General features: G+C 38.0%; 2 protein-coding genes and 1 pseudogene across 4 annotated transcripts; 1 reads left to right on the plus strand and 2 right to left on the minus strand.

Moving 5' to 3' along the window:
• Positions 1-10,471: 10,471 nt before the first annotated feature.
• On the minus strand, positions 10,472-16,828 carry LOC108996260 (cell division control protein 48 homolog C-like). Its single transcript, XM_018972033.2, has 10 exons — positions 15,750-16,828; positions 14,769-15,385; positions 14,215-14,367; positions 13,478-13,594; positions 13,130-13,234; positions 11,616-11,681; positions 11,407-11,471; positions 11,120-11,321; positions 10,853-10,990; positions 10,472-10,741 (listed from the first exon to the last, which is right to left on the minus strand). The coding sequence occupies exons 1-10, from the start codon at positions 16,723-16,725 to the stop codon at positions 10,694-10,696; spliced, it is 2,487 nt and encodes an 828-aa protein (XP_018827578.2). The 5' UTR covers positions 16,726-16,828; the 3' UTR covers positions 10,472-10,693.
• A 97-nt stretch (positions 16,829-16,925) lies between these two features.
• On the plus strand, positions 16,926-27,578 carry LOC108996261 (kinetochore protein NUF2 homolog). Of its 3 annotated transcripts, none has more exons than XM_018972036.2 (12): positions 16,926-17,252; positions 18,008-18,226; positions 19,110-19,200; positions 19,281-19,460; positions 20,249-20,338; positions 21,880-21,987; positions 22,795-22,848; positions 23,060-23,174; positions 23,259-23,416; positions 23,505-23,600; positions 24,695-24,767; positions 27,272-27,578. In XM_018972036.2, exons 1-11 carry the CDS (start codon positions 17,089-17,091, stop codon positions 24,761-24,763), a joined length of 1,344 nt encoding a protein of 447 aa, XP_018827581.1. In that variant the 5' UTR covers positions 16,926-17,088; the 3' UTR covers positions 24,764-24,767; positions 27,272-27,578. The 3 variants fall into 3 exon arrangements, with proteins under 3 accessions (XP_018827581.1, XP_018827580.1, XP_018827582.1); XM_018972035.2 differs by lacking the exon at positions 27,272-27,578 and adding an exon at positions 26,416-26,492; XM_018972037.2 differs by lacking the exon at positions 27,272-27,578 and adding an exon at positions 26,107-26,197.
• On the minus strand, positions 25,219-27,265 carry LOC108996264 (annotated as a pseudogene).
• Positions 27,579-27,737: the final 159 nt, after the last annotated feature.

Here is a 27,737-nt window from a genome sequence, read left to right on the forward strand (position 1 = left end):
TTCTACCAGTTCCAAGCTGACCGTGCCATTCCAAGTCTTGAGAGGTTAGTTAACGATTGCAGAGGACGCATGTTGAAATTAATGGTTTTGGCTAATGTTCTTGTTTGGAGCCAACTTTCCATATTATAAGTTTTGGTTTTTTGAATTCTTGTTTTGATCTTCTGAGGGAGGATAGATATTTAATTGGTAAAAATAAATTCTGTTTGAAGGTCTTTTTTTTTATTTTTATTTTTTTTTTCATTTTCCCCCTCTACAAGACCAAGCAAATACCCGAATAACTCAAAGATGAGAGACCTAGCCCAGAATATCACCTTTGTATCTGACTCTAAAGGACCATAAAGATGTCCAGAAGTCACATGTAAATAGTGAAAAAAATGAAAAAAATTTAGATAGTAGTGGACAGTTAAAAAAAAGTTGGACTGCAGAGGAGCAGATGAATTTCTTTATCAACACCCTTTTCCTCTGGAATGTATCCATTGACTTTAATGGACTTAGCCTGCATGAGTTTTTAGCATCTTTTTCATCTTCAAGATAGGTGTATCTCCTGTTTACTTCCTGTGTACTTTAGTTGTGCCTATCAATAAAGTTCTATTGCTTATCAACCCAAAAAAAAGTCGAAAGAGTCTAGACAGAAAATATGTGAGGTTGAGACCTTGCATAGACCACTCCGTACAGAATGAAAATATGATCCTACTACAGAAGGGAGAGCATTTTGTGGAAATCAAGGACCTGCATTTCCTTTATCAGATGAACAAATAAAAAGAAAATGATATAAATTAGCTGATTGTTTAACTGGTCTTCCTGGTTTGGATTTCAGCCAATATTTCATCCCTGGGATTTTAGACTAAAATGTACCCTTATTCATTGTATTTGCAGAAACAAGTAAAGGATCTTGGAGAAGAGAGGAATTCAATTATAATTGAAGAAGAAGATAGTTTAAAGAATTATTATGATCTGCTACAGCAGTACAGAAGCTTGAAGAAGGATGTTCGTGATATTGTGTTCTCTCCAAAGTACTGCTTACCTTTCTTGCAGGCTAGAAGGCTCGTGTGTATTGAATGCTCTAGATCTGAAGAAGTTTCCCCATCTTTCTCTATCAAGGACCCGGTCACATGGGGAGTGATAATAAATTTTGAAAGAGTAAAAAGTGTATCTGAAGGGGAGAACTGCCTATGGTTTCTCACTGAACATGGCCATCTTTCTTTTAATTCAAATTCATGAATTATTAAACAATTAATGTGTGGTCCAGATGATGCAAATAGAAAGCCCGAAGATGGAGACTACATAGTGGATATTCTTACAAGATGTGTCGTGAGCAAAGATGGAATTGCGAAAAAAACCATTAAGATTGTCCCATTGAAAGAGCCTGGAGAACCTGTTGTTGTTTCTGTTCCTATCTCCCAGGCAAAGACCCTAATTCTTCTATGTTTTTTTATGTTGTCAATCTCCAACATGTTGATTAATTTATTTCTTTTATCGATAAAACTTGTTTATTCTTTCCATTGAAAGTTGCAGTTGTGATTTATTTTGGGGCTTTCTGAATCTGTTATATTTCAGTTCTTTAGTTATGAAATGGTAATAGCATGAACTGAGCTTGGAGTTTATCTGTTTTAATTGTTTGATTGTCGAGATGAGTAGCTTTTCAAGATTAACTCGCTAATGTTTTTGAATGGTGGTCTTTTGGTAAATGCAGAATAGCTGGGTGTTTTTGTTTAGAGAGATAATCGAACTGCTCTCTATGATTAAAAGGATTCGCTCTTTACTTGATTCATTCTTTTGTGTCCGCTATTCAACTGGCCTTTGTGTTTCCAGAGAAAATAGCATTTGCTTTTCTCTTATGTTCTACTGTGATACCTTTACTTTTTTTTATTCTTAAATTCTTTGTTGACTCCACTGATCAGTCACCCACTGAAGAATTAATAGCCTCTCATATCATGAACAGATTATTAGTTTGAGTAGTATTCTTATGGTCATACCAAAGGATCTATTGCCCTTGGAAACTCGAGAAAACAAACTGAAGAAGGTTTCTGAAGTTATTTCCAGATTTGCAGAAAAAAGGGGTACCTCTTCTAGATCCAGAAGAAGATCTGAAGGTATTACTCCAACTTCAGTTTCAGGTTCCCATGTGTGCGCACACACACACACACATATATATATATATCATGCAATTACAACCTGCTTTGTTATTTTCAGATTCCAAGCAGCTCCTACAGAAAAGCAGCTCGAAGAATAGAGGCTCTAGAGAGCCTTTTTGACAAGCATGAAATTGCTAAATCTCCCCTTATTGAACAAAAGCTCAAAGTTTTCCACATGAAGCAAGAATTGGCTGCTAAGATCAAGTTGCTTAAGAAGACAATATGCTCTTCCACTATCTTGGCCTTTAAAGATGAATTCAAAGCTAGAAAACGGGCTCTTTTAGTTCTTTTAATATTATAATCAAATATTCTCGGTTTTCTCTCCGTACACTTTTGGCTTTTCTTGGTTTTTGTTGATTTTTTTCTGTTCTTGTTTCTGAAGTTTGGGTTGTCAATGGTGATTTAGCATGTAGTTCTGTTGGTTGTTAGATTCAGATTGGTAGTCCAGTTTGGTGATTACCAACTTGGTGTTTACCAACTTGGTGTTTTTTTGTTGTTGTTGGTTTCGATGGGAATGTGCAGAGATGTTTTCATTGAACATAAGTTATTCTCGTTTAGGAAGGAGAATGATAGATGGTGGAGTATAACTGAGAGTAGCCGTCGTGTAGTGAAATATGTATCATTGGATCATGAAGCTTTGGGGTGGTTGGGCTTTACGGTGAAGGAGTGTGCTGCTCCCTTGGTTTCTTCTGACTTTCTAATAACACATAGGAAAGGAAACTCAGTGTTAATGGTGCAGAGGGGATGCAACCACAATGGTAGTTTTTTTTCCCTTTCGGAGTTTGGACACGATAAGAGGAGGGGTATGATAGTGGTACCGGAAGGGAGGAAGGGTGAGGGATGGAGGATTTTTGAAGACACTATTAAGGAGCTCACTTTCTCCTCCTCTGTTTGGAGTCGGAGAAACAGAGGAGCCTGTGTTCTGGGGCCTTCTCAGGCAGGCAAGATGAAGGGGCACAAGGGAGGTGGAGATGCTCCTTCGTCGATGGCCTTGGGTTCTCGTTCGTACCGAGAGGTGGTGCAAAATGTACTGCCTCACGTAGTGGTCCCAGACACGTCCAGTACAGAGATCGTGCGAAGAAAGAAGGAAGATGGCAGTGAAATGTTGGGGCTAAATGAGGAAATGTTGTTACGGTCGTTGGCTGAAATGGAGGAGAAGATTGGGTTTTTTTTAGAAGATATTTTCAGTCTTAAACGATGCGTTAAAGGGAAAGAAGTTATGAAGATGGGCTTGGGTCAGGTGGGTAAGACTTCTCATGCGCAGGCTGGGGCCGTAATGGGCCCTGGGCCTGGTCAACAGAGGTCTGGCCCAAAGAAAGCATGGGTGTCTCGAGCGCAGACCGAAATATCGGCCCAGTGCATCCCTCCTACGGCGCCGATACGCATAGTGCCGGACTCCCCACTGGCACAAAAACTTTCGCCGGACACCGTCGACTACCACGGTGAGTCTGTACAGGCACTACACTCCGGTACAGAAGTCGGCAAGTTGGTAGACACTGTCCAGACAGCGTGCTCCTCTCTAACGACGCCGATATGGGTTTCGCCGGACTCCACACTGACACAGAAATTTCCGATGGACACTGTCGACCATCATGGTGAATCTGTTAACACAGACTCTGTGATTGGTGAGTCGGTAGAGGTGTCGGCAAAGGATGGGTCTTCGTATGTTGACTCGCCGTTGTCACCTGGGGTTTTGAAGACACAGAGTCAGTCGCACGGGGTGGGGGAAGGCACTGATGGGATGCTTGTGCTATCAAATATGTCGGAGCATGAAGTTTCATTACAGGGGCATGAAGTATGGTTGTCGCATGGGGTTTTGAAGATACAGAACCAATCGCACGAGGTGGGGGAAGGCTCTGATGCGCTGCTGGTGCTGTCGGAGCATGCACCAGTGGTGAACCAATTATTTTTGGCCGAATCTAGGGGTGAACCAGTTTTAACTTGTAGCTCGGAATTGGCTTTACTTTCTTCTGATAGCATTGGAGAGGAGGGGGCTTCTCTAACTCCTCTGTGTACACTTCCTCCTAAATATGGGAGTTGTCTATCAAATTGGGTCTTCAAGAAGGTAGAGGAGATTCAAGCAGTGATAGGGATTTCTTTTGGAGGTTATGAAGAACAATTCAAGGCCTTTCTTATAGCACTTGAAGCTAGCCATTCCAAATCAGCTTCAAAGCAGGATAGAGAACTTAAACGGCTAACTTGTTCTATTAATTATGATGCGAAGGAAAGGAGTAGAGGAATGGATAGATTGAAAGGGAGGGGCAATCTAGGTTTTTTATGAAGCCTAAGATTTTATCATGGAATGTACGTGGGCTCAATGATCGCAATAAACGCCTTTGTATCAAATCTTTATTGCGGATGTGGAAGGGGGATGTGGTTTGTTTTCAAGAAACAAAGTTACAATTCATTGATAGAAGAATTGTACGAAGTTTATGGGGGTGCTCGTATGTGGGTTGGGCTTATTTGGCTTCTTTGGGAGCCTCAGGAGGAGTTCTAATAATGTGGGATAAAAGAGTGGTAGAGGTGATTGAGGAGTGTATTGGAGATTTCTCGGTTGCGACGCTGTTTAAAAATGTGGTTGATGGATGGGAATGGGCGTTTGCAGGTTCCTATGGTCCTAATGTGGACAGGGACAGGAGAAGGTTGTGGGAGGAGTTGGCGGGCGTATATTCACTATGGGAAGTGCCGTGGTGTTTGGGGGGTGATTTTAACATTACGAGGTTTCCTAGCGAACGTTTAGGGCATGTCCGAAATTCTGCAGCTATGGAGGATTTTTCTGAGTTTATCTTTGATCTAGACCTCATGGATCTCCCTCTGGTAGGAGGAGAGTACACCTGGTCAAACGGGAGGGTTTGGTCGAGATTGGATAGATTCCTTGTCTCTCCCTCGTGGGAAGCCCATTATCCGGAAGTAAGCCAGAAACGGTTAGCTCGAGTTAGCTCAGATCATTTCCCTATTCTTCTAGACTGCGGGGGTATTCACAGGGGTCGCCGATATTTTAAGTTCGAAAATATGTGGCTATCAGCGGATGGGTTTGTAGAGAAGGTGAGTGCTTGGTGGTCATCATATCAGTTTGTTGGTACTCCAAGTTTCATTCTTGCAAGCAAGTTAAAGGTGCTGAAACAAGACTTGAAGAAGTGGAACTTGGAAGTGTTTGGTCATATTGACGATCAGAAGTCTGCAATGTTGGAGGAATTGCAAGAGTTAGAGCGCAAAGAATTAGGGGGAGATACCTCGGAGGAGGTGGTTTTGAGGAAGGGTATAGTTATGGCAAACCTGGAAAGAATTCTGTTGGCAGAAGAGATTTCATGGCGTCAAAAATCCAGGGCCCTTTGGTTGAAAGAAGGGGATAGATGCACTAAGTTCTTTCACAAAGTGACTAATTCACACCGGCGTAACAATGATATTGAGTCGCTTCAAGTAGACTCTCAGGTGATTTCTTCCCCTCCCAAGCTAGAAAACCATATAGTACACTATTATGAGAACCTTCTCACGGAATCGGAATCTTGGAGGCCGAATCTTGATGCCTTGCCTTTCGAGGCAATTGACTCACAGAGAGCGTGTGATATAGAGAGGCCTTTTGCAGAAGAAGAGATTTACAAGGTCATCTCTGGTATGAATAAGGATAAAGCACCGGGTCCGGATGGTTTCTCAATGGGTTTTTTCCAAACTTGTTGGGATATTGTGAAAGGTGATGTAATGCAGGTCTTTAATGAATTTCATTCTTCCCAAAAGTTTGAAAAATCTTTCAATGCGACTTTCATTACTCTCATTCCCAAGAAACACGGGGCTTTGACTATTGAGGACTTCCTTCCAATAAGTCTGATCAGTAGCATGTATAAGATTATTGCGAAGGTTCTGGCCAACCGGCTTAGCCCGGTGTTAGAGCATATCATTTCCAAGTCTCAGAACGCATTTATTCGGGGGAGACAAATTCTTGATTCGGTACTTATTGCAAATGAGTGTTTGGACCACAGACTTCGGGAGGGAGGATCAGGTGTTGTGTGCAAGCTTGACATGGAGAAGGCGTATGATCATGTGAACTGAGAATTTCTCTTATACTTGCTTGAGAGGTGTGGTTTTGGGGTTAGATGGAATTCATGGATGCGTCATTGTATTTCCATGGCCCGATTCTCAGTTCTAGTCAACGGCACACCTGCTGGTTTTTTTGATAGTTCACGGGGTTTGCGGCAGGGAGATCCTCTATCCCCACTTTTATTTGTTATAGTTATGGAGGCGCTAAGTAGGATGATGCAGGCTGTTGTTGGAGGAGGGTTTTTAGCTGGTTTTCAGGTGGGCAATGGCTCGGGTGGCCCTATTATCATTTCACATCTCCTTTTTGCAGATGATACTTTAGTCTTCTGCAAAGCGGACAATAGCCAAATTCAAACACTACGAGCATTGCTACTTTGCTTCGAAGTAGTGTTAGGGCTCAAAGTGAACCTAGGTAAGTCTGAAATGGTTCCTGTGGGTGCGGTTCCTAATATCCTCAGTTTAGCAAGCCTGCTGGAATGTAAAGTGTCTTCTTTTCCAATGAAATATCTGGGCCTTCCATTGGGAGCAACGTTTAAGAATAGAGCTATTTGGGATGGGGTGATGGAGAAGATAGAGAAAAGGTTGGCTGGATGGAAACGAGTATATTTATCAAAAGGGGGTCGCCTCACTCTTATTAAGAGTACACTCACTAACCTTCCCACATACTTTCTATCCTTATTTCCTATGCCTGCAGGGGTGGTAAATAGGATGGAGAAACTTTTTAGGGCATTCTTATGGGGAGGCATGGGGGAGGAGAAGAAATTTCATCTGGTTAGATGGAAAACAGTTTGTGTCTCAGTTGTGAATGGAGGGTTGGGAGTGTGTAACTTGAGGACTTTTAATAAAGCTTTATTGGGAAAATGGCTTTGGAGATATCACTTGGAGGAGGGAGCATTGTGGAAGGAAACTGTTGATGCTAGATATGGCGTCGCTAGGGGAGGGTGGTGTTCCAACGAAATAAGAGGGGGATATGGTGTGGGTTTATGGAAGTTTATAAGGAAGGGGTGGCCATGCTTCGCAAATCAAATCTGTTTTGTAATTGGTGAGGGCAATCGAATAAGTTTTTGGCGGGACATGTGGTGTGGAGATCAAATTTTGGAAAGGGCTTTTCCGGCACTATATCGTATTGCAGTTAATAAGGAGGCGTCAGTAGCGGAAGTGCGACTATTTTCTCATGGCTCGTATCAGTGGAACATTCTTTTTAGTAGAGATCTACATGACTGAGAATTATCTATTGTTGCAGATTTTTTCAGATTACTATATTCTACACGGATCCCTATAGCACAACATGATCGTTTGAAATGGAGATCTAACAATCACAAGTTATGCACAGTGAAGGCGTATTATAACATCTTGACATCTCAAGATAATACTCCGTTTCCCTGGAAGAATATATGGAGGTCTCGTGTGCCTTCTAGAGTAGCCTTTTTTGTTTGGAGTGCCGCCCTCGAGAAGATATTGACCACGGATAACTTGAGAAAGAAAGGATGTGTAGTCATGGAGTGGTGCTACATATGTAGAAAGAATGGAGAATCGGTGAACCATCTCTTACTACATTGAGAGGTAGCAAGGGCATTGTGGGATGAGATTTTTCAAAGGGTTGATTTAGCTTGGGTTATGCCTATGAGAGTGGTGGACCTGTTGGGTTGTTGGAGGAAGATGCAAGGTTGTCATCAAGTGGCAATGGTATGAAAGATGATTCCGTCGTGCGCCATGTGGTGTATTTGGACGGAAAGGAATGCGCGCTGCTTTGAAGATAAGGAACGCACACTGGCCGAGTTGAAGAAATATTTGTTCCACACATTATTGTCTTGGCTTTCCGCCATTGTATTACAGGGGGGCAATGTTCATGATTTTTTGTCTTTAATCTATCGCACGTAGAATGTAATTAGGTGTTCTTTCGTATACTTCTTGTGTACATGGGCTATACTTATTTCACTCATATATATAATATTGATCTTTTACTTATCAAAAAAAAGAAAACGGGCTCTTCGGAGGCTAGGGTAATGAGACTTTTCTTTCCTTCTTGCTCTCACACCCATTATTCTCCTTTTTTAGTAGCTTCATGCACAAGCTCTATGACGTGACATCAGTTCTGATAGCAGGATTTCCAACTCTTTTTGCTTTGATTTTTTGGTTTCATATTCTTTTGCTTTTTAATTTTAATCTTTTGGCAACAAAGAAATTTGTTAGATTATTTGTCTATGGTGAGAAGAGAATCACGAAGTTTAGCCCAAGACCAATAGTTCTGGCTGATAACTTTCTAGTTACTCTTGGTAAAAAGAAAATTATGGAAGGTTTTTAGACGTTCCAAAGATTTACTTTTCCATGGGCCTTATTAATGAGATGTTATACTAAAATACTTGGAGTGGATATAATTGCAGATATGTCACAAATGAAGATGTTGTGGGGTTGAAAGGGAGAGTTGCTTGTGAAATCAGTAGTGCAGATGAGTTGACCCTATCAAAGCTTGTGTTTAATGGGGTTTTAAGGGACATAATGGTGGAAGAGATGGTTTCTCTCCTTTCTTGCTTTGTCTGGAAGGAGAAGCTTCAAAATGCTCCCAAGCCTAGGGAAGAACTTGACTCGCTCTTTAACTCGTAGGGTTGCCAAAGTTCAGCTTGAGTGCAAGGTAATAGTGGAACTTCTTCTTGGTATTGTTCATTTTTATTAGAAGTTTTAACTCAACTCTTAAGTACCAGAAGAATATTATTATAATTTTATCACAAAGATGGAATTTGGAACTCAATTTTGGATGTTAATTCGGAGTTGAGTGAGTCAACATAAGAGTTGGGTTAAAAGAAACTATGGGTTCAAAGAGAATGAAGTGCCTCATATGATGCACTTGCTGTTTTTTCTTTTTTCTTTTGAGGGTTCTTCTGGCTTTGTTCCCAAGTTAGATACAAGCTAAGCACATTCTCAAACTACTTTGGAAGTGGGGCAACAACTGAAACGAAGATTATCTAGTGATCAGAGGAGCTGTAATGACACTATACGTTTGATGGTTTTCATCAAATGACTTTGAAATGGATTTTATTTGTGTCCTGCTACATAGTTAAGTCTATTAGGATGGTCCTTTGAGATCATCAGTCAAGCCATATGATTCCATATAAATGTCATAAGAGATGGCAATGTTATTATTATAATGTCTGCAAATACGTTGTTTCAATAACTGAGATTGGACCTTTATTTTCTCAGGAGGTCCAAATTGATGTGGAGAACTTTGTGAGTTCGTTTCGGCCAGATATCATGGAGGCTGTGTATGCTGGGGCAAAGGGATCCAAGTTTTATGAGATCATGGAAATTACACAGGTTTTCGAGGGCAGCTTGATCAGGGCAATTCGTAGACCGGAGGAAGTTCTTCAGCAACTCATACAAGCTGCAAAGTCTATTGGAGAACTGAGCTTGAATCAAAATTTGAAGAGGCTGTTTCCAAGATCAAGAGGGATATCGTCTTTGCAGCATCTCTCTACTTGTAGTTTTTTTACCTGGAGAACAATATTTTTTAATATATATATATATATATTTACGATTTGAGGATGTGGAATTATGGCTAACTTATCTGCTGAGGTAAAATGTTTAGGGAGATCGCTTTGCGAGGAAAGTGATGTAAAGATAATTAGATTTAGCACAAGTTCGGGACTGCACACCCCGTGGCAATTTTGGGATTGACCTTAAAACGTCATATTTACTTTTCGTTATTCTTTTTTGTTTTATTAGTTTTTTTCTTTTGCTATGAAATGTTAGTGCAGTTCTAAAGGAAGAAGATGTATGGCATAATAAAATGAAATCAATGAGAAAATGTTACCACAATTTTGGGATATCTTCTGTGCGCTCGCCGTATGTGCATGTATTTAATTGGTTCGAGTAAACCAAAGTTGTAATACCTATTTTGCTCTCTTCCAAGGTTTTAAATATTGAGGTTGGCATAATCTGATGCTGAGGTTTACATAGCAAAACCCAGTCGCTTGTGCCCTGTAACAATCAAGTTTTAGCGCACTCTCAATTCTCCGACCTATCTTTGAGGCATTTCCTCGAATGGTTGGGTAGTAGGTTGAGCAGGAGACATCTTCGATGATGTTAATTAGGTTTAGATTAACCAAAAACGCAAATAAATAGAACAAAAACATAAAAACACCAAAACAGAAGAATGTCATCCAATCCTTGCATTCGAAATGGCTCAACTATTCAAAAATTTCTGGAGCTTCCATCAGGACAAAAATTCTTCACCTACTTGGTTACTACTATTGATAAATATATATATATATATATATATATATAATATTTTTACTTATAAAAAAAAAAAAAAAAAAAAGGTCCCCCCATTGTGGAGAGCTGGGAGATGTGGAGACTTTCTTGGATGCTACCATAAAACTAAAACTAAAACCTATTGGAAGAAAATATTCACTTTTGACATCAAAACTTTGCTTCTTTTGTATACAATTTTTCCTATCATTAAATGGTGTAAGTGGATTGTCTCATCCTCGACTATGTCGCTGTAAAAAACCGAATAGTGATTCTTCTCATGCTGCCTTTAAGCTCTTGGATAAAATCTGGTAGTATTGTTTTTGCTGCTTCAACAATGGAAGACATGTTAAAAGGAGTACGAAAAAATGAATTGGACTAGTTAGTGACTCAAGTATCCTCGCACCCGATACTAATAAGCAGAGACCAAATCATACCTCATCTGACACGGAAGGAGAGATTTTAGTCAGAGCTTGCTCAAAATGTGTCGTCTTGATGGTCCATGGAGCTGCATAAAAAGTGCTCTCAGTTGATGTTGGTTTGTCTTCAAGAGCAATCATTGCAGCTTCATTCATCTGTCATTAGTAGAAATTTAGATGTTTGGTGCAAAACCTCTACACCCATCTCCACTCCCCGCAAGAACATACAAACAGATGATCAATTTCAACATTATATTAAAAAAGATCTATTCGGCATTGACAAACCAGTGCAACAAGATCGGCTCCACTCAAATTCTCACAAGCTTCCATTCGCCCAATAGCACTCAAATCCACACTAGCATCAATAGGCTTCTTCCTCCCAAGCGCTTTCAATATCAGCCCACGCTCATCCGAACTGGGCAAAGGAACGTAAAGAAGTTTACCGAATCTACCAGGCCGTAAGACAGCAGGGTCCATTACCTCTGGTCTGCCAACAGAAATGACAACATGAAGGAATTAATAAGAAGGTAATCATCAGAATGCATTGAAGAATATTAAACAATGAGACTTACCTATTTGTTGCACCGATGACAAAAACACCCCTCCGCTGCTCTGCACCATCTAACTCTATAAGTAACTGCAGTTGTACACAATGAGGTTAATTTTATCAATATCGGAACATTTTTTTTTGATAAGTAATATTGAAACATAAATTGCTAAACAGAAAACGTATTGAGTAGAGCAGTAGGATTATGTTCAGGCTCTTAAGAAATTATTTGACCTGGTTCAGTAATCTCTCGACAACCCATCCCCCTTCTTTACCACGCATTGTTGTCAAAGCATCCACCTGCAAATCATGGGGGAAGAAACAAAATTCTCAAAAAAAAAAAAAAAATAATAATAATAATTAATAAGAAACTTTATTCCCAAGAATAGGCAGAGCCCAAGTACATAGGATATATACAAAGGAAATACCTACATCTCTCTAAAAACAAAAGAAAAGCTAATACAAATTTAGGAAGTTAACATCATCCATTACAAGAGTTTTAGCCCACAGACACAAGGAACTAAAGAAAAAATCCCTAAGTTCTCCCATCGATTGTTCTTTGTATTGATTATAAAAAATTAATCAAGACAAAATTAAGGACCACAGCATAACCCATTCAAAAATGTATAATGAATGGAAACCTCATCAAGACACCGATGTTAAAAATCGTGTTCTCTGCAATAAGATCCAGTTGCTATTTTTAAACACAAGCTTGCAATTGATTTGATCCATTGGAGTTGATCAATACTATGTGGAAAAAAAAAAGAGCAGTTGATGATATGATGCGGTGATATAACCAGTTGCTTAGCACCCACTCCGCATACATATCCATAGCCATAGCCATTTAATATCCCTTATCATGCAATTCCCAAGTGCAGAACAACCTAAGTGACTTGCATTTGTTTCAAATATGAAAGGATGATAAGAGTAAAACATAGACTATTCGTAATATATTCAGAAAGATACATTCGATCTATAAAGCAGTAGAACTAATGAGTGATGTTGTGACCTTTTGACGTCCTGTTACCGTTACAAAGCTTTTATATGATGCTAACTTAACTCGTGCTGAAAAATGACTTGGGTTTACAGTATTTTCAGAAAAAACACCATGAACTCTTAGATTCAAATTGATAGTTGGAAAAATGAAACTTCAACCTCCTTTTCCAGAGAAACTTAAGACCATGATTACTGAAGAACTTGATGTGCCAGTAGAAGAAACAACTTTCAAGGATCAATCAATTTTAATTCTTGAATATCATTGGAAAAGAGTCACACAAATACTTGCTTATGTCCAATGATGTTAAAGTGAATGGATAGGTTTTCAAGGCATCATAAACTGATTATGATAATTTCCTCTCTCCCTTCTTGTAGAAAGACCCCCCCCCCCCAAACACACCCGAATAATACACACAACAAAGTTGATCACGAGATCATAATTCTGCTTTTCCTTTCAAGGGGATTATGAAACTTTCTTGGAATTAGGGGTGTCTTAAATGAGAGAGAAAGAGAACAGCAAGGGTCCAAGGGAAATGAGGAATTGACATCGTACACTAATGAGGTAGCATTGATAATGGACAAGCAATGTGGATGAAAATGATTCTAAGAGATGAGAAAGAAAGAAATGGGGGAGTGTGGACAGTCCTACCATCCAGAATTGAGACAATGATTCAACATTTATAGTTTCAAAATGGCAATGACATCAACATAACAGGAATATAAACATTTAGCATGCACAGAGAACCACAAACCTCATCAAAGAAAAGTATGCATGGTGAACACGTCCTTGCACGGCTGAATAATGTCCGAACTGCCAGTTCACTTTCTCCAACATATTTATTCAAAAGTTCAGGGCCCTAACCATCAACAAAAAAACCCGAAAACCATAGTAAGGATTTGAACTTGACCTTCAGCAAAAACACAAAAGAGGAATACATTTATTTATTTATTTATTTATTTATAAGTAAAGGAATACATTTATTGTTTTTATGAAGTGCAACTGGATGGTCATTGTATCAATGCCTTAACTACAATATCATAAGAGAAAGATTAAAAAACATAAATATACTGAAGGGAAATGGAAAATAGAAGAGAATGACCTTTATGTGAATGAAATTGGCTCCTGCCTCATTAGCCACAGCCTTGGCAATCAGTGTTTTGCCACAACCTGGAGGCCCGTATAGCAAAAGCCCTGTCTCTAAGTCCAACCCAAATCTCTGAAGGAGATAAATTCATGACATGATCAGACATTTGGCTCAAACCAATTAAGAAGAGACCCAAATTTAAGGGATCGTCGAGAAGAACACTTTAACGATACAAAATACTTTAAGGATACAAAACACTTTAAGGGTACAAAATATGAAGCTCCAAAACATTACAGGGCTTATGACAATGCTAATGTTGCTTCAAATGCAACAGTCAAAATTAGATAGTAATCATAATTTTTTTTTTTTTGATAAGTAAAATAAGTATATATTCATCCAAAAAAGTGTCAATTACAAAGAAAAGTTCTACTGCTCCCATCCTAACTAGGTGGGAACATTAGAAACTAGAAACTCATGAAATTCCATGCCATTAAAGTCCACAGCATGAGCCCAAGTACAAAGGGTCCTAAAAAATAACATTTTTAGCTCCGCTATTGATCTCTCTTTGTCTTCAAAAATCCTCTCATTGCGCTCCTGCCATAAGCACCACATAATACAGTTTGGAATCATCTTCCAAACCGCTTTAATCTGTCTCACTCCTCGAATTGAGGTCCATTTCAACGATGTCCATTTCCACACACACAAAGAAAGAGAGATAAATATTTGATTGAGAAAATATAAATAATAAATACCTCATAATCCTCTGGAAATCTTATACGCCGAACTATACACCGATCGAACTCCTTTCTTAAGGAATCAAGCCCACCAACATCATCCCACTTTACATTTGGAATGGCAGAGAATCCTTCTCTTCTTGACGAGGGTTGGACCATTCCAATTGCATCCTAAAAAACACCAAATAATTTAAGAAAATCAGTGACAAGGACAAACCAGCAAAATTGCGATTATGTTTTATAGAATTCAAAGGCATTCAACATAAGTAAAGCAAGAAGGACCAATCTTGATCACCAAAAGGTGAAATACACCATGGTAATGGATGTAAATCGCAAAATGAAAAAAATAACAACAAAACAAAACAATACAAAATTATCTCCATTATTACATCCACATGTTCAACTTTTGCACTTAAATTAGTGTGCAAGAGACAGGATAGATGATGAAGCAACAACTAAAAATCAGGGACAAGTACGAATTGCCCTAGGAATGTGTGCAAGTGCATAAATCAAAGAGTGTGCGAGAGCGTGTGTGTTTATAAACAAAGGAAATAAAAAGAAGTCAAGAGCACCTCAAAATCAGCCATTGTGATGGTAAGCTTTTCCATTTCTTCAGGCAACCACGGTTGCCTCCACCAGTCTTCATTATATTCTTCATTTATAGACTCTGCTGAAAGATGAGACTTTCTTTCATCGAGAATTCTTTTCATGGCAAGGTTACCCGCCTTGTTAGCTAGGGCTGTCAAATCAGCCCCAACAAAACCAGGTGTAAACCTGGCTATTTTTAGAATATCAAAGGAACCTTCCAGTCTAAGATTGCGTATAAGCACAGAAAGAATTTCAGCCCTAGCATTTTCATCTGGAACACCTAGAGCAATCTCACGATCAAATCGTCCAGGCCTCCTCAAAGCAGGATCAACAGCATCAGGCCTATTGGTTGCTCCAATCACAAGAACATAGCCAGGTTTCTGTTCAGATTTTTCTGATTTTGAATTAGCATCTGCTGGATGTCCAAGTCTATGAGATTCATCCATGCTAGTCATCAACTGTGTCACAATTCTTCGCTCCATCTCTCGTTGTAGATTTTCCCTTTTAGAGGCAATTGCATCAATTTCATCAATAAATACAATTGAAGGTGCAGTCTTGTAGGCTTTAGAAAAGAGATCCCGAATATTTTCTTCTGATGCACCTGAAATATTTCATCAAATGAGAGATTTATAGAGTTTTTAACTTCTAAAAAAAATAGCTAACCCACCAAAAGATTAAGCCAAAGGCAGGAAGAGATTTAAAAAAATATTCCAAAAAGCAGAAGATTTGACAGCAATCAGCCTTTTGGGAAGCAGGAGTGATCCAATCAAATAAACCAGTAGTAACATATTCAATCAATTCTAAATTCCAGAAAATCAGAACTCTGAAGTAGATATTTCCGAACAATTCTAAAATTCAAGCACCTGATAAAATTCCATTGACTATAATCTACTCTAATTAATACTTACAACAACAATTCAAAGAGGCGGCAAAAAGAAAGAATTTTGACAAAAAGAGGCACATACCAGAGACACCCGAGACGACCTCCGTAGCTGAAATCTTGTAAAACGGAACCCCAGTCTCATTGGCGATGGCATGAGCGAGCTTGGTCTTCCCGCAACCAGGCGGACCATGCAACAAAATCCCAGCCATCGGCCGTACCCCCAGCCACCGCGGCAACTGGGGATGGTACAATGGCACGATCACCTCCATCTTCAACTCCTTGAGCACCATTTCCATCCCCCCCAAATCCCTAAACCTCGGCCCCTCCTCTCCCTTCACCACCTCAACTCCACCATTCCTTCCTTTAGACAACTCAGTCCCCACCTTCCCTTCCCCTCCTCTACCCCCGTCCGCCAACTCAATCTTATTGACCCTTTTGCTAGCAACCTCCAATTCCACATTCTCCTCCACCCCGGTCGTTTCCGGCTTCTTCGCTGCCGTGCTGCTTAATTCCATATAGGCAGATAGCAAATTCGATTTCGTCACGTCAAACTGTGCTGGTTCCATCTTCTCTCCATAAACCGCGTCCTCCGACGTGGACACCGCCCCATCTTCATCATCTGAACTCGAGTCGTCCTCCGACGGATCATCAGACGACGTCGTTTGATGGTTGTTCCCACTCCTCATCCTTCTAACATGTAAATCTTCCATTCGCTGCAACCGATCCTCGGCAACTATCCTCCGTTTCTTCATCCAAGAAGTACTTCGACTGGCTTCCACTTCTTCTTCAACGTCGTACTCTTCTTCGCCTCGGATTGGGGTCGAAGGAGAGGGAGGCTTAAACTGCCGCTTCTTCCTCTTGTTCATTTGCTGCAGTGAGCGCGATTGGGATTCCTGAGATAGTGATTGCAAGGTCTTTCGAACAAACGTAGCGAAAGGTTGCTTCTTGATTCGGCTGTAGTCTTTGTAGCTAGCACGGAGACGGTCCACGACTTCGTCGAGCGTCGAGGACCTGTACTTAAAGGATTCGAGACGTCGACGAAGTAGTTCTCTGTTCATTTTGCCGCCTCCACCTGATCTTCTTCCTCGCTTAGCAATTTAAAAGGATGTTAGCAGCTGCTTAAGGTGACCCCAAAATATTCGTAAGAAAAAGGAAATTACTAAAAAGGATAGCAGGGACATGCCCCTGCATCCCAGATAAAACGCTGCGTTTCATCACTATGAAACGCAGTGTTGAACAGCTTGCTACGTCGCGTGAAGAGTCCAGGAGAAGCAGCCTTCGTTGGCCAGCACTGACCTCACTTCCAGATTCGATACTTCACTTCTCAACTCACAGTTTACTAGTTCTCAGTTATAGGGTTCGAAGCTTCCCCTTCATCCACTCCGCCGTGAGTCCTGGCCACTCCGCCGGCCCCCTAACAGATGTCGAAGTTCGAGTACCCAATCATGTCGCGCGGTGAGATAGTGGCAATCTTGTCGGAGTCCCAGATCGCCAACATATCCGAGCACGATCTCTTTAACCCCAACCCGGATTTCATCTCCGAGCTCTACACTCGTCTCCTCTTCCACATTGACGCTCTCCATGAGTAATTCCCTCCCTTTCCCCCATTGCTTCTCTTCCACTCAAACCGCAACAATTTGAGTTAGGTTTTTTAAGCATATTTTTAGATAATTGCAAGATGTCACAGAAGATTTATTCTGTACTCGTTTGATTTTTTATTTTTTTTTCCAAGTTCTGTACTTGTTTGATTAGCTTATACTCAGTATTTTTTTTCTGTAAACATTTTCGTGAATTGGCAGTGGAGTGGAGATGGGAATTGTGTCCTAAGGTTCACTAGACTTAGATTTTTTTACTGTTCATGTAAGTGAAAATTGAAGTCCCGGCAAAGCGGGAATGTGGAAAAAAAAAAAATGATTTGATGTAGCCTTTTGATTTTTATATATATTTCTGTTTCATTGTTCTCTAATCTTCCTGAATTAGGGGAAATAATCCTAAATTGCAGATAGAATAAAAATATATCTTCTTACTTTAGCTTCTGAGAATTGAAAGGGAATCTTTGAAAATTAGAGTTTCAAGTTTTTTCCTGGAGAAATTGGATTTCAAACATTGTTTTTTGAGCTCTAAGCTCTTTTCCTTAAGAGTAGCTAGATACAGTAATAGGGTTGCAATCTCTGCGTATTCCATTTGAAGAAAGCGGGGTCCTCCATTAAATGAATAATTTTTTCTTGTGAGTTAGGAGTTCCAAATTTACCTATTTTTTCAAAGGAGTGCACGGAATTGCACATCCTAGGACTGCAAGTATCATTTCTCTTTCCTTCATGCGGTTTCTGATTCCGGCAGGGAAGATCATGGGCAATTGGAGTTCGCAGCGCTCGAGCAGCTTGAGAACCCGGACTTCCATGTTGAATCTGCTCGGATCATGAAGCTGTACAACAGGATAAAGGAGGTGCTGGCCTCGACAGATTGCCCCAAGAGATTTACCCTCAAAGACCTGATAAGACCGGATACCGACAGGACTGAATTTTTCCTCAGCGCAATTCTCAATTTTGGTCTTCACAGGTAAGTTTTTTGTTCTTGAAGTTTTTCAGCTTTTATGAGGAACCTAGTTATTGATCACCTACACAAGAAAAGATTGTGAGTTTTTTGACTGAGTTTGTCTCGCATAATAAACTGTGAATTGTTGTAGAGATGATTCTTGATTATTGTTGAGGTTTAGACGGATACAGTGAGGATTGGCACATTGGCATTAAGAAACTGTGGTTAATGCCAATTTTCTTATATAAAGATATGATTGTTTATCAGTTACTCTAGATTTGAGAATGCACATTTAGATAGGGAATTCTACGCGCAAATTAAAAATTTTCTGCTTTTTGAATGTTTAGGAGATGAATTTTGCTGCCTTTAAGTATGAAAACGTAGTTTGCTTTTACAAATGAACTATATATCAATGGAGTTTGTCTAGTTGGCTCTGAAGCATCTTTCTTCTATTTTAGCATGTTTCACTCCATTGCGAGATATCTAATGCTTGTGGAGTGACTTCTTCGGACGGGTTCCTTTGGCTTGGGTAGTCAACCTTTTTTTTTTATTCTTGGAGAGGATTAGGAGGAAGCCCACGTATTATAGCAGTGTGAAAGATGGTTCCTACTTGCTTGGTATAGTGTATTTGGAGGGAAGGGAACAAACATGAACTGAGTATCATGAACGTTTGAGAAGCTCAAAATTTTATCTTTTAATGTTCTCTTCCTCTTGAGCCCCTATTGGTTTAACTTTTCACGTTTTTTGTAACCTTCTCAACTTCTGGATATGTGACCTGCTTGCATACACACTGTGTATCTGGATGTGCCTTTTGTGCAGTTTAATGAAGTTTAATTATTTATTTGTAAAATACTCAGTCCTTTGTTTTCAATCTTTTTTTTTATACATACTTTGTTTTCATTCTTAGACGGGCAAAACTGGATTTTTTACGTCCAATTGTGGATGAAGTGAGCCTTCTGGAGGAGCAGCAAAGAGAGTGGGAGGCTAAGATATCTCAGGTTCTTTAATAGATACACATGAATAAATGCTTTAAGATAAGCTTCCACTTATGCAGTTATGCTAAATGTTTGCATTGCAGTTGAATGCAGAGATTGAGGACTACAATGAAGCAAGAGAGAGGGAGATGCCCCTTGTTCAGGAGGTAGATGCAAAAGTTAAAGAATTGCGTCAAACCATTGCAGGACTTAACAATCACCAGATGTCATTGAGAGCTTCTTTTCGCAAGCTGAAGGAGAAGACTGGAGAAATGGACGAGAAGGTCAGTTTATTGAAAATGATCAGATATATTGGTTAAAATCAATTTGGCCATGCCTAGTTCTTATTAATAAAATTATTATTTACTGATAAAAAAAATAAATTGCGTGAGAATAATTTACAAATTTTGGGTCTGCTAGGTCAGCTGAGGTAATTGTTTGCTGTTTGATTAAATCATAAATTTGGTAGTATCGTTCTTTTTAACAGTTAATCTCGAAGAAACAATTTCAGCATTTCTTTGTTTTATGACAAATCAATTGGAAAGACTCTTAGTTTTTGATTGGTTATATCTGCATAATGATATTGGGAAGCATATATGTTTATGATACATATGTAGTAAGGTATCTACATCCTGCACTAGCAGTAATTGGTGAAGTTTTTCTCCATTCAATCGGGTTACTTATTTTTTGAGCAGTGTTTGTATCTTATCTGCTTCAACCACAATTATATCTTTCCCAGAGTTAATAATTATTTTCTTGTTGTTAGATTGTTTGTGCTTATGCGGTAGGTTAATTATTTTGAACCATTACTGTTCTTGCTTTTGCTTTCACGAGTTTGTTCACATCTTCCCAGATTTTTCTAGGTCTGAGTTTGTCCTATTAAATACGCAGTATATTTAAAATGTTCTCCTTTGTTGTCATGGAGTTGGTTTTAACAGTTAAGGTCATGATGCTGTATTTGAAAATAAAGTTTATATGTTAAGCCCATCGTGTAGATTGGCTATTCAATTATGAATTCTTATTTTTTACCTGCTATTGTTACCATTGATACAATTTTTTCCGTTTCTTCCAGATTTCCAATGCCGAGTTTGTTCTAGTGCAAAGTGTTCAAGAAAATGCAAACTTACGTTCGAAAATTGTACAATCTCCAGAAAAGTTACAGGTATTGCCTTTTATCTCATGAAGTAAGATATTGCATATCATAGAGGAGTTGCTAACATTTAACATTTATGCTCATATTGAGATTTTGGAGCCATATAATTTAATAAAGTTATTCAATACATGTGCGAGACACAAACAAAAAGGCCTAGTTTATGTTTTGAATCAGAATTTTGACCTCATTGCAGCATGAAGAACAGAATATGTTTTACTTATAAAAAAAAAGAACAGAATATGTTTTTAGTCAGAATTTTAACTTACAAAAAAAAATATCATATATTTTTCAATTTGTGGATTATGGCGGGTGGGGATTGTATGTGGTCTAATGGGAGGGCTTGGTCTAGGCTGGACAGATTTTTGGTGTCTTCTTCTTAGGAAGCACATTTTCCGGATTTATGTCAGAAGAGGCTTCTGAGGTTATGTTCGGATCATTGTCCTATTATTTTGGACTGTGGGGGCATTAATGGAGGGCGTTGGTACTTCAAATTTGAAAATATGGGGCTGGAGGATGATGGCTTTGTGGATAGGGTAAGGAGTTGGTGGTCTTTGTACCATTTTTCTGGTACTCCGAGTTTTGTTTTGGTTGGAAAACGCAAAGCTTTAAAACAAGACGTGAAGAAGTGGAATGTGGAGGTTTTTGGGAAGAACAATTCTACTCGTCATCCTCACACCACACACTATACATAATATTTTTTTCTCTTACCAAATATGTGATATATGAATGATAAGTAGAAGAACTCAATTAGTTTAGGAAGAATAAAACTTAAAAAAAATTAAAAAAATTAAAAAAAATAAAAAAAATAAAAAAATAAAAAATAAGGGTGTTGTGTGGGAATGATGTGTAGCAAAGCTCCATTACCCACTCTTTATTTTATCAGCATTAGTATATACATGTCTGCGAATATGATGTTCTCAACTGGGCTAATTTTCATGATCTTGTATCTACTTCTAGTCTATAACTTGCAACTAGGTGTTCTCTTTGTATACCTCCTGTATACTTGGGCAGTGCCTGTTTACTTCTATCAATAAAATGTTATTTTACCTATAAAAAAATATGGAGTTTTGTGCATGATGGGTTAAACATCTTACAACCTCTAATTTAGCGTTTTGAGAATGTATTTAGGTGTCTTCTATTGTATACTCCCTGTGTACATGGGCTATGCCTATTCTCATTCATATTAATGAAACTTACTTTTTACTGATAAAAAAAAACATCTTACAACTTTTGTGGGAATATCAAGCCTATGTTTTACTTACAAATTCATGTTGGAAGTTGGATGCTATATATGATCCTAGATCTCATGTCGTATTTTTTAAATAGAGGGCTCTATGATATTATTCTCGTTTGATGGGCTTTTCGATGTTGTATTTTCATTCTTTTTATGTTACTTGTAGTTTAAAGAATTTAAACGGTTTGGACTATCAAGGACATGATGTTTTTCTCTTTCTGTTTAGTGTGTTTGTTTCTATATTTCACACATAAAGATTTTTCTCTCTGCACTTCTTATCAACATGTTAGTAACTTCTTCACATCTTTGCCTAAAGAGGGCTTTAGAGGAGAAGAAATCGGCTCGGGAGGTGGCAAAGAATGCTGAAAAAATAGCAATACAATCTTATCAGGATAAGAATGCCATTGTTGAGCTTTATACAAAGGTATACTTCCATCAACGACTATGTTAGTTATTCATTCTCATTGGTTTGCCTACTGGTTTATTTCATGAACCCATTTGTAAATGAACTCTTGCCTTTTAACATTTTAAGAAGGCTTACACAAATTTGCTGTGATTCCTAAAATATGTTCATGGACTTAGAATGCTTGTCCAATCTATTCCAGAAAAGCTTCAAAAATTTAATGCCTTCACTGAAGAAAAGGCTTTTACTAATCTGATGTTAACTTCTATTAATTGCATGTTTCATGTGGATATGTTGCGTCTCCTTCATCATTTATGAATTCTAAGTCAATCAAACTTGTGCTACTTGAGTCCAGTCATTCATGGGAGCTTGAAATTTCCTGCACTGGACAAAGATGCCTGCACATATATATTCCTCAGAATTTTCAATTAGTTACAGTTATATTGTCATTCCAAAATCATACCATTCATATGGATGTTAATTTCTTTGCAAGTTTATGCTAAACTCACAGTTAGTTTGCTGTACTTGTGGCCAAATTATCTGATCTATTACTCCAAGGAAAACATAACAACGCACATTTATTGGTAATAGCTAAAATGTAGAAGTTAGTCCCTTCAGTGGTATTGCTGCTCTGATTTATGGGAGCCAATTAATCCAAGACTCAGCAGAATCCATAATGGTAAACATGCAAACAAAAATATATATATATATATGTGTGTGTATATATATAGGTAAACATGCATGCATGCACGCACGAAGAAAAACACAAAATATACAAGCTTAAAAATAGAGGGTAATTCATGATTTCTTTATGTGCTTTTTTTGCAGGTGTTCAAGAAAATGTTCAAACACTTTACCCAGATGCAAGCAATACAAGAACAGGTGAGCATATGATGGAGCTAGATGTGCTTTGCAGCCGAGTAGTAACAGCTGACAGGTTCTTTGTTGGCCATGGGAAAGGCATTTCTGTGATTTTAATGAATTATTGATGTCCATTAATGGAAAAAAGTTCCAAGCTCTTCTATGCTCAAGATAGAATCATACTTGAATTTGTTATTGATCATGCTTTTGATAACATCGGCACCTTTAATAGGTAAACTCAGCCAAATCCATTGAAAAGGACTTCAAGGCTTTAAAGGCTAAACTGAGTGATGAGGGAATGCTGGATAAGTCACTTGAGGCTAAATTGGTGGAACGACAAGGCAAAGGTAATTTCCTATTTCGGATACATTCTCATATGTTGTTTCCTGAAGTAGCATTCATGAGCTTAAACCTTTCTTCTTCATCCCCAGTTGAACAGTTGGATGAATTAAGAAAGCAGTTGGAGAAGGAAAGAGATCTAAAATGCGAGGAGGCTACCAAAGAGTTCAATAATACTAAGTTGGAGGTGGAATCTAGGAGACGTGATCTAGAAGCTAGACAAAGGAATGTTGAAGCTGTGGTTTTGGAGGTAATTTGCATCTCCTTTTAATCGTGGACTAAGCCATTTCATATGAAGCTGTCAAATATTTCAGTTTCTTCTATGCTGTAATTTATAGGTGGATGCTATAAATTCAAGGGCTAATTCAGTAAAAGAATCTGGAGCAGCTAAAGTGCAGGAGTTAATTAAAAAATCTGAGGAGATTGTGAAAGAGGTGCACTTTATTAGATTCCCTTCTCTGTGTGTATGTCTGTCTCTTATGAAATTGAAACTTGCACTGTACCCTTCCATATAAGCATGATTTAGATCCCGAGTTTGCAGACTGTATGGCCTGGAGTGAGTGAGAGATATAAACATGTAGACCCTAAAGTATTTATAGCTGCCCAAGTGAATTTCTTGGCAGCATTACATGCTCATAAATGCTATGGGGTTTACTTCATGTATCTATCTCTATCCCATTCTAGGCCCCATAGTTCAGTCAATAACACTAGGGAATCCAAATCCTATAGACAGTGTCCAAATCCTTTCTAAGGAGTTGAAGTCCTTCAAAGGAATAACTGGAATTCTATGAATTCTGGGGAATTTACTAAATCGAATTCGTAAAAGAAACATGCTAGGTTTCAACTTACTACGGAAGGCTTTGTTTTTAATTTTTTACCATTAACAATGCTCTTAGGAACTTTTCAAAGACATTCCATTTCAACATCCAAATATTACTCAAACACACTTTTTAATTTCAAATCATCTACTTTTTCATCTAATCATTACCAAATTTTTATAACTTTTCCAAACTTCCAAACAAAACACAAAAAATAATTCAACTTTTTTAAATTTCAAAACAAAAGTAATATTAAAAAAATAATATTCTAACAATATTTTAACTTTAATATTTTTATTCAATTTTTTCTCTCTCCTTTCCCAAAATTTCATAAAATATCTTAAATCAAATTATTTCACTGCTATTCACAAATCATTTCAATATTCACGTATTTTTCATCTCATCTTAACATCCAAACGAGGCTTACTTTATAATAAACAGCAAAAGTCTTGAAAACAATAGCTTTTTGAATATGAAAACAATAAACGTTAACCAAGTAGAGCCTAGGATTTCTAAATGCCTGTGTGTTTGAGCATCTTAAATATAACTAGATCAAGCTCTGTCACTGATTTTTTCATTCTCAATGAGGAATTTGAAAAACAAACTTATATTCTTGCTTGTTTTGCTTTTTCTAAGTCAGTTGGTTTGGTAACTGTGACTTCCATAATTGTTGAACTGAAAATGGTCCAATGCTGTATGGCTGGTTGCAGTTTCACCACTATGCAAAATCCATTGAGGTCTTGCTGCCAACAATAGAAGCGGAATCAAATTTTGATTGAGTTGGTATGATTAACCTTCAACCATTATGACATCTATTTTTCTATTTTCGTTTTTACTGCAAAATGCATCTTGTAGTGCCATGAAAGTTGAATTCTTGTATCCTGTGTTAAAATAGTACAAGTCATCCTTCTCCCATTCTAAAGCTAGCATGGGCTTTTAATTGGGTGCTTTACGGATAGTTTTGCAGTTGCATAGCATGATCGAACTACAAGTATGTTTTGAACGAGCACTTGATATGACAAGCATCTTAGGATATACTTTTTTTTAATAAGTAGCATCTTTGGATATACTAAAAAAAATTAAGGCCTCATTTGTTTTCACAGATGAGTTGAGTTGAGATTGAAGTTAAAAATTGAATAAAATATTATTAAAATATATATTTTTAATATTATTTTTATTTTAGGATTTGAAAAAGTTGAACTGTTTATTTTATTTTGTGTGAGAATTTAAAAAAGTAACAATAATTAGATGAGATAAGTTATGAGAAGTTGTGAAAAAAAATGAGGCTTAAAGAGCTCTTCTGATCATGTACTGTAGATAACAATATGGTTTGGACTTTCCATCTTTTAATTGACAATAATATTAGTACAACTTTATTTTAATCTCCAAACAAATCTCAACACATATAACTGTTGACAATATTTATACAGCAAACTCATTTTATAATCAACCGTCAGTACAAGCTAGCTTTGACAGTAATACAACACATTTAATTACTTTGCTGAAAAAATGTCTGTTAATTAAAAAACATCAATACATTTAGTACATAACAGGAATTAAAATTTCAATCCATTGCCATGAAAGTTTTCTTCAATAATATGGTCTAATCTCTCTGCCGTCTGAGGTGTTAAGTAATTCTCCCAATCCCCACTATTGCCTCGGCGAAAAAATGCCGAGTTGTCAATGCCTTTGCTAAATAGTATCGTGTGATGATCTTGGATACGCCACCTTCCACTTTTATTCACATCCAAGTTGTTCATGTTATTAAAACTACACAACTTTGAAATATCATTCACTGTACCTTTGGCTTCTTCTTCTGGAGAAAATGGACATCTCAAGAACTCAGCTATCCTCTTCAAATGGATGGTGGGTTGCTCTTTCATTTCCTCATACTTCAAGAAAAGTATATTTTGAGATGGTTTTACTACACTTTCCTTCCAACAGCTCAAAACATGATCCCAATAGGGACCATATAGGCTCACTCCCCTATAGAACTTGTCAAAATATTCTTCAAGTGAGTCGGGGGTTGAATGAACCCTATTCATGAAGTGCCAAAGTGACACAAAATTTTCTTTAGGGTTCCTACATACATACACAATCTTACATGCTGAGTCCTTCACAGATGTTGGTAGCAAAGCATAAGGTAAATGAGTTGAAAAGAGTCTTGGAGATGCAAAAGAGTCGAGATCTGGAACCTCTTTTTTATTGTAGATATGTGAATCTGGTATGGGCACAAGAGCAAGAGAGTCGTTTGTGAGCAAAGGATGTTCTTGAAGGTCTGAATAACGCATCCAGCTTTAGGAGGGGTCACCAATAGGATATTGGTTTCGCGTGCTTGAAAGTGTTTTTGGAATGCTATAACTCCTGACATAGACCAAGTTGGGATCCAGAATCCATGGTACTCACTGAGATGGCTTTTATCTATTGGCAGGGAAGATATGTCGACGTCTTTGCATTCTTGACTTGGTCCATCTTCTTCCAGGTGCTCAAGAACATTAGTAGAAGAAGGTGATTGAAGTGTGGACATAATTTTAATAGAAATGATAATACTATTGGGTCTAGCTGCACAGAGAGCATTTGTCATTGCCTATGACTTTTTTGTTATTCTACCCTGGGCCCTATTAAGTTTATGGTTGATATTTAGAATCAAAACCGCTTTGCAGCTGTCCATCCGAAGTTGAGGTATTAACAGCCCTCCAATAATCCTCTGCCACATCAGCAGTTTCATAGAAATTATAATAGACTCATTACGCTAGATGATGAAACACATCTTCCCCTACTAGAAATCGATTTGAGCCCTATTCAGAAAACCTTTGTCTGGGTTTTCATCAGGAATTCTTTTATATTTCCCACTCAGGCCCTTTAGTTTTGAAAATCTTGCAAATCCTCTGTGATCATTTCTACGTTTATGAATTAAACAACTATTATTTTTATGTGATCACTTTATAGTTTGAGTATTTCTCTTTTATTAAACAAGTGAATTGATTGTAAAGTGGAATTTACGAAAGAAATGAATTGAATTTGAACATTGACTCTTTAACAAAACACATTCAATATTTTTGTGAGGAGTGCAAGCCGATTTTTTTTTTTAAAGCCCAATTCACTCCGTTAATTGAACATTTTGCAGTTAAATTCTTTACATTTTTAGTTTTTCTCACCTGCTTGATAAAATGTCAGGCTGTGAAATTACCACTTATTCCAAAAGTTTAAGTTAATAGGAGAAGGTAAATTTTATTATTTATTTTATATCTTAGCATAGAGTGATGCAGTTAAAGTGAAAATGTCAGGCTGAGACTTGCACTCAAACAAGCAGTAGACGATTCTGGGCATACAATACACTTGCGACAATTTGGAGAAGGCCATGCGCGGGGGGGTGGTTTGGCGGCTCAAGGGAGAAGAAGATGCTATGGAGAAGAGGCTTGTAGTGGAGAAGGTAGTGCATTGGTCTAGAGAAGAGATGCACTGCAAAAGATTTGTTTCCGTGTGAAGGGGCGAATCGATTTGAGAATTTCGAATCCCCTATGTGCGGCTACGTGTCACTCATATATTAGGAGCTGTTATTTGGGATATAATGAACTCCTTGACCAATTATGTTGTAAAATAAAATTAATTATATAAAATAATAATAATTTTTATAAATTATTCTATAAAAATAACATTTATTTAAAACATGATTATGAAAAAAGGCATTCCAAGATACCGTTCCATCTGATATGTTCAACCAGTTTTGACCCCACTGCTACAAAGAAAAAA

This window comes from Juglans regia, chromosome 5, assembly GCF_001411555.2.
Source record: "Juglans regia cultivar Chandler chromosome 5, Walnut 2.0, whole genome shotgun sequence".
Taxonomy (NCBI): domain Eukaryota; kingdom Viridiplantae; phylum Streptophyta; class Magnoliopsida; order Fagales; family Juglandaceae; genus Juglans; species Juglans regia.